We start from the raw sequence: 7,335 nt of genomic DNA on the forward strand, positions 1-7,335 counted from the left end.
TAGTGAGGTGACACTAGGGGTTATTATAAGTATTACACAGCGCAGAGGATATTATCCAGAGCATATCCAAAGTGGATTTATTGAATGTAATCCTGGTGGATTTGAGGGATAATTGTGCAACATATTTTGGTGCCGTGACGTTGGGCCAGAAGAACTTTCCAGAATCTGTCTAGAGGTTGGTAAGTATATTCGTTTTCCTATCTTCCTATTTTATTGCGGTTTTAATTTTAATATGGCTTGTAAAATGGAAAAAGTAGATGATACTATTGCTGAGAATGTTAGTAAGTGGGTGCTAAATTATATTAAAAGGCATGGTGGTCCCTATGAAATTCCAGCAGAATATAGACAATCATGGGATTTAATGAAAGAATTTTTAGCAAAAATGTTATATGATAAAAATGTTTCAGAAAACAAAAGAAAAGGTTGGATTATGCAAGGATTGCTGTTTTGCTGTTTAAAACTAGAGGAAATAATTAAAGAAAAAGACAGTGAAATATCACAACTTAATTCAGCAGTAATGGTAGAATCTATGGAAAATGGTGAATTATATAATGAATTGAATGACAAAATTGTTGATATGCGAGTGCATGCAGTTGTAACTGGTGAAGCACTAATTGAAAAAGCAAAGGTGTGTGACACATTAACAGAGCAGAATGAGCAGATGAATGAGAGAATTTTGGAATTGGAAAGGGAAGTGGATGAATGTAGGTATGTGACTAATATGGCTTTTAATAGAATGGCAGAAAGCATGGTAGCTTGTAGTATGTCTCCTGCACCTAAAGTTCCTAAAGTTACTGAGTCTGTTAATAACTCAGGAACTGGAGGTGTAGATATAAAACAAAAGCCAGTGATAAATCTCCCTGCTGCACCAACTACTGTATTAAACCATGATAATTCAGGGGAAGTGCGGTTAGTTACAAAAGATTTAAAGCCACAAGAAATGGATAACATAGTAAATGAAATTGGGCAGGTCCCACAGCAGGATTTCAATTGTTTTTTGCAGTGGCTTTGCAATTTTAAAAGAATTACAGAGATGTACAATTTGACTGTTGATATAAAGAAGGTGTGGCAGAGAGCAATTGGAAATGGTCTCTGGGTCAGGATTGTACAGAGGTGTGGGCAGACACCTAGAACTGCAGATATATTTAAAGAAATAATGCATGTGCTTTATGGAATTCATTCTGATGTGTCTTTGTGTGGAAAAATTAAACAGTTAAAAAATGAATCTCCATATGAATTGTCAGATAGAATTTCCACAGTTTTGAAAAATGTAATTGTACATAATTCTGGTTTTGAACATGGAGGAATGGTACACAGAACAATTTTTCTAGATGCTCTGGAGGAAAATATCAGAGAAAGCATATTATCTGTAACTCCTAATCCTTCAGACCTAAATGATATACTCCTAAGGGCTGATAATCTTTGGAGGAAAATATTTAAAAATAATATTTCTGTAGTGGCTTCAGTGAGAGGTTCTAAGGAAAAAGGGCAAAACTATCATTGTCTAGGTCAATAAGTGGATCTCAGTATGGACAGAAGAGTCAGAATTACAAAAGGAAATTAAAGTCTAAGACTTGGATTCCATTCTCCCAAATTAAAAATGAGTATGAGGAGTTGAAAACAGAATATAATAAGATAAAACATGAGCGGGATCAACTAAAAGAGCAAATTGGAATAGTTAAAGCTAAGTGCAGGTGTAATATGTCTACAGGAGTAGGAGTGGTAGAGTCCCCTGATACTATGGACATCTGTTCATAGTACTTTAGGATAGTAGAAGTAACAGATTTATTTATATAATTAGAGGCTAGTGGGGGTCGTAGTTTAGATTTTTTATTTTTTTTATTTTTTTTAAATAAAAATATATTTTGTTGTTAAACTGTTTCTGTCTAAAAAGTAAGTGTAAAATATATTATTTAAATATGATGTGTTGTGGGCTTATGTTAAGGCACACCCTTTGAATCCTGTTTTGGGTCAATGGAAATGTGCCTGGGGGGGACATTAATGTGTGTCCAGTTTTTGTTTTGCAGGTGGAACATCAATAGCCACAAAGTTATGAGGACTGGAATCCAACTGCCATCAGACAGTCTCATTTTTATGCTTATTATTTTTTATTTTATTTTGTGCTTTACCTCGTTAGTATTTTAGTATAAAAGTTAATAATATATCATATATGTGCCATAAAACATGTTGAGATCGGTGCATATCCTAAAAGGGCTTTATGTCCCTTTAACTTTCTAGATGATCAGTTAAGTTAGAGGAATGTTATTAGCATATGTACAGATCTAAAGGGTGTTATTAGCATATGTACAGATCTAAAGGGTGTTATTAGCATATGTACAGATCTAAAGGGTGTTATTAGCATATGTACAGATCTAAAGGGTGTTATTAGCATATGTACAGATCTAAAGGGTGTTATTAGCATATGTACAGAGATAATAGGGGTTTAGAGGTAAAGCACAACTTGTTATAAACATACAGAAACTCATGACCATTTGTTCTTTTATTTAGTGTTATGCAAGTGGAGGTCTCAAACCACCTGGAATCTAAAAACCAGCATGAACAAAGCAACAGATTAAATTTACACTTCTGATGGAGAGGAACAAGAACACATAAAATCAAAATGAACTGTTTTCCCTTTTTGCAATCTGACTTCTTAAGAAGAGCAAATAATGTTTGTTTGTTTTTTCTTTTCTCTGCAAAGTTGTAGCCTGGGAACTACATTTCAGAGACTGATATCTTTTTTTATTTTTTTTAAATTGCACAATTTGTTTTCCAATCTCTGTATTAGCTGTACATACTATTTATTGTATTATATGAAAATATGATATTTGTTACTTTTTGATAATAATTCCAGAGAGCTGCCCACAGATAATGTGACTGTATGTATGCATGATACGTGTGCTTTGGTAATGTTAAATTAGGAATTAGGCATGTATATACGTATATATATCATTATATATACTAGGATAAGGAATACAATACAAGGGATCACTTTAGTGAGAAATGTAAAAAGGGAACTGGATATTGATACAATTATCCAGTTTGGGTTAATTAATCTAAAATAGAGATTATATAGGATACCCCAACTTGATATAGATGGGTTGTAACAACTTGTGTTTAATGTGGGATGAGTGAAATTTACCACTCTAGTCAAACTGATCTGATGGGACAGAGCATTCACATACTAACTGCAGATTTGCATTGGATTAATAATAGGTCTGTGAGTGCTCTGATGGGGTCAGTAAACAACAATAATGTGTCTTATACTATGAGAGGTGGCATAGTAAACATGTTTATTAGAAGATTATCCAAATTTAGGCCTCCAAAATGAAATAAATTAATGAGGGGAATGGGCAGTAATTATTAACTGTACCATAGTAAGTGATCTGTAGGGGAGTGTGTTGGTATAAAGATGTATATACCAGTCAAGATGGAACGTCCTGTACCTACACATAAGATTACTAACCTATGAGAAACAGAGGCCCCCATGGCACTATTGTACTTAAACAATTACTGCCACAGACCAGAATTATGTCTGGAATAAATCCCAGGTTTCCCTAACTGGTGTTGTAGTATGGGCTCTGTTCTTGTGTGCTAGAAACCATTAGCTAAGGCTGATGTGTGTATGGTGAAAAATGATGTTGGATTTCACATACCCAGTTATGGTTGGAGGAGCATAATGCAGAGATAGGGCCATGCAGTCTGCACACCGGGGAAGTTTACATGTCTGTGGGAACAGTACAGTGTGTCCTCAGATGGGTGGTACCTGAGTCAAAATTATGACTATAAGGTTGGTAAACATGTATTTAATATGTGGTGCAGGATGATCTTGAATGTCTGGCGAAGGATGCCCCCCTCCACTTCGTAAGAAAATTCTGCCACTTCATGTAGTTTTGATGCATTATTGGTAACAGATAAATGAAGGGATGAGTAATTAACACAAACTACAGATAGCTTCCAGAGACCCTTGTTTAGTATATCCTACAATATATTCACACGCTCAAAAAAAAAAAAAAAAAAAAAAAGAATCATTGTATACATTCTGGTTATATTTATTACTTTAATTGTTCATGGGTGTCTGAGTGTATATATATATATATATATATATATATATATATATATATAGATAGATATCTGTTTATGAGGTATATGCATATATTGTGAATATGATTCTAATTGAATCCTATTCAAGTGGGGGAGTGTAGGTATAAATATGCATAGAACTGATATAGACTGTATATACAATATGTGTGTCTGTATATATGTGTAACAAAGGTCTACATTCAATGGAAGGGTGTGATTATTGACACAGGTAGATAAAAGTAACATCAAAGACACAAGGTCTTTACATATGCAAAGTAGTTCACCCTTTCCAAGAAAGTCAGTTTGCCCAAAGTAAAGAAAGATCTCAGAATATAAGCAGGACAGCTGAGAGGGATAGGGGCAATTGGGATGGAAGGTTGGTAGGTATACACACTCTACACACACATGCATTCACATACACAAACACACACATGCAACTGCACAGTCATTCTAGATAGGAAGAAAGGGTTTTTTGGTAAGTACACACACACACAGAGACACCCACCCTGTAATAACTGTTAGATAGGATACATTGTGTGTTTGGGGGTATGACTGAAAACCTTTTTATGTAACTGTCTCTGTAATCTTTCTGTAATTTGGGCAGATCCCAATTAAAGCTCTCTCTCTGGTAAAGAACTGAGTGTCTGAAAATCATTTAGCCTGGAATTACTATGAGTACAGTATAGTGGCTATATTTCTGTAGAACTACACATACAATATTTACCTGGGATTGTTGGTAAAGTGAATAGTGTGGTAGTCTATAGTGAGGTGACACTAGGGGTTATTATAAGTATTACACAGCGCAGAGGATATTATCCAGAGCATATCCAAAGTGGATTTATTGAATGTAATCCTGGTGGATTTGAGGGATAATTGTGCAACACCCGCCACCGGTCCCTGTTGCATGTTGGTACTCCCTGGTTATTTTTCTTTTCAGCTCCATCTTGCAGTCCCGGTAGCGATGTTTAATCGAGTCCATATCTCTGTTATGGCCCCCCACTGCATTCACTGCATCCATTATCTCCCGCCAGAGCTTCCTCTTGTCACTCGGGGTGGCCTTCTGAGCTTGCAGCCTCCTATACCTGTCCATATACGCCTCTATGAGGGCCTCCTCCTCCTCCTCCATAGTAAACCTCGCCTCCCTAGTTGTATTGGTCTTCCCCTGTGATGGTGCCCTCTGTTTCCCGGACTGTGAAGCCCTACTCTGTCCGCCACTGGGCCCAGCCACTTGTTCATCTTGAACCAAGTGGCTGGGTCCACCCACCGCTTCCTCCCCCGCTTCCTGCCCCCCTTCCTGTCCTGTTCCTCTCCCCCCCTCTCCCTCTCCTCCCCCCACTCCCCTGACTAATCTCCTGCCTGCCCTCCTCTTCCATCTCTTCCCTAAACTAATCCCTAACTACTCCAACAAAAAGTGACTGTGCCCAAATGAAAGGGGGTCAAAATAAAGAAATAAAAAGACAAAAAAAGTGCTCAAAGTGTGAAATGGATATAAATAAAAGAGGGTAAGGAGTATTTAACCAACCAAAATGTATAAGAAGACTAAAAGGAGGATATGTAAACTAAATGTAACTAGGGGATGGGGATGGGATTAGAGGGAATGGGGTATGGGATTACAGGGAATGGGATGAAAGGGAATGGGACTACAGGGAATGGGGTATGGAGTGTAGTATGAGAGGGTATGGGGTATGGAGTGTATGTAGTGTTATTGATAACTGTATGTATGTATTGAATGTGTTTGCGTGTAAATATGTTACGTATACAGAAAAAGCACTCGCACACTCACCCAAACCAACTGTCGCTCACTACCGCTCTCTTACTAACTCACGCTCCCACTAACTCACGCTCCCACTAACTCACGCTCCCACTAACTCACGCTACCACTAACTCACGCTACCACTAACTCACACTACCACTAACTCACACTACCACTAACTCACACTACCACTAACTCACACTACCACTAACTCACACTACCACTAACCCGCACAATAACGCTAACTCACTCTCTCACACTAACACTAACTCACAATAAGGCACTAAATCTCTCTAATTCTCCAAAAACCCACCAGCAACACAGTCAAAGAAGCCATGCTTGTGTGGTGCTTATATAGCCTATGTAAATGTTTAATGATGTACCGGTTTGCCTTGTAAATTGTGTTCAGGTGTGCTTTGTTAGTAATTAGTATGCGTGCAATGTGTATTAGTTGTGTGAATTTGCGCATGCTCATTTTGAGTTAGTATTTGTGGAATGTGTAGAATGCGATGATGTCATAGTGATCGTTTTCCATAACATTGTCCAATAGTATTATCTGTAAATGTTAATTGGTGATGGTGTCGTATTTGTGAAGTGTTGTAAATGTATGTTTGTCCTAATATTCCGTAATGTTGAATGCGAGTATTTGGCTTGTGTATGAGTGTGCATTTATTTTTCCGTGTTGTTTTTTTCTGTATTTCCGTATCGTAAGGTATATGTGTATTCCTCGTTTAGTGTATTTTTTTTTTTTTACTCGCTTATGAATATGTAATGCGTGTGCTATGTTTTGTGATTGTTGTTATGACATTTGCAGTGTGTTTTTGTTGTGCATTATGTGGTATACGTCATATGACCGAGCAGTGCGTATTTCTCGCGAGATCGAGTATTAGGTGAAAAAAGCGTGTTTGTTTGATTTATCATTGATTTCTATGGGAGACTGTCTAACGCGGGCGTGATTACGCGTATTAAATAGACGCGTTAGGAGTTGCGTTAGGTTGTTTTTAAACTCTAAATACCAGCGTTAAAAACAACGTGCGTTCGAAAAAAAAGGAGCGTAGCTAACGCACCCCTTCTAACGCAAAACTCTAAATCTAGGCGATTATTAATACCACATTCACATATAAAAGTTCTGAACAATCTTCCGGTTTATTTGTCAAATCAGTAGATAGCTCCGCGTCAAGGGGTGAATCTTGTGTTACAAAAGTATCCTTCAAAGTAACATTAGGCAATTCCTCTGTATCGTCCGTACATATATTCACAGTCTCTGTATCAGGATTACGGTCTAGTGGGTAACAGGTCTGGTTATAGTTAAGTACACTTGAATTTTTAGCGGTATTGTATTGCCCATGGGTCATTGTTAAATCTTCATATAACTCTTTCTTATAGTCACTTTTCCATCCGTAGTAATTCAGTCGATCATGGGTGTCAGCCATTCTGTCGTTAGAGTAAACTGTATTTGCTTTTTTACCAAACGTCTGAGCCACTCTTACCTTAAGTTT

General features: G+C 37.2%; 1 protein-coding gene across 1 annotated transcript; it reads left to right on the forward strand.

Annotated features, from left to right (window-relative positions):
• The first annotated feature begins 232 nt into the window (after positions 1–232).
• Positions 233–1,758, forward strand: LOC128641694 (uncharacterized). Its single transcript, XM_053694226.1, is given in 2 exon segments — positions 233–1,510; positions 1,513–1,758. Coding segments are annotated over 2 exon segments (1,524 nt in total).
• Positions 1,759–7,335: the final 5,577 nt, after the last annotated feature.

The sequence above is a fragment of the Bombina bombina genome, chromosome 11, assembly GCF_027579735.1.
Source record: "Bombina bombina isolate aBomBom1 chromosome 11, aBomBom1.pri, whole genome shotgun sequence".
Taxonomy (NCBI): domain Eukaryota; kingdom Metazoa; phylum Chordata; class Amphibia; order Anura; family Bombinatoridae; genus Bombina; species Bombina bombina.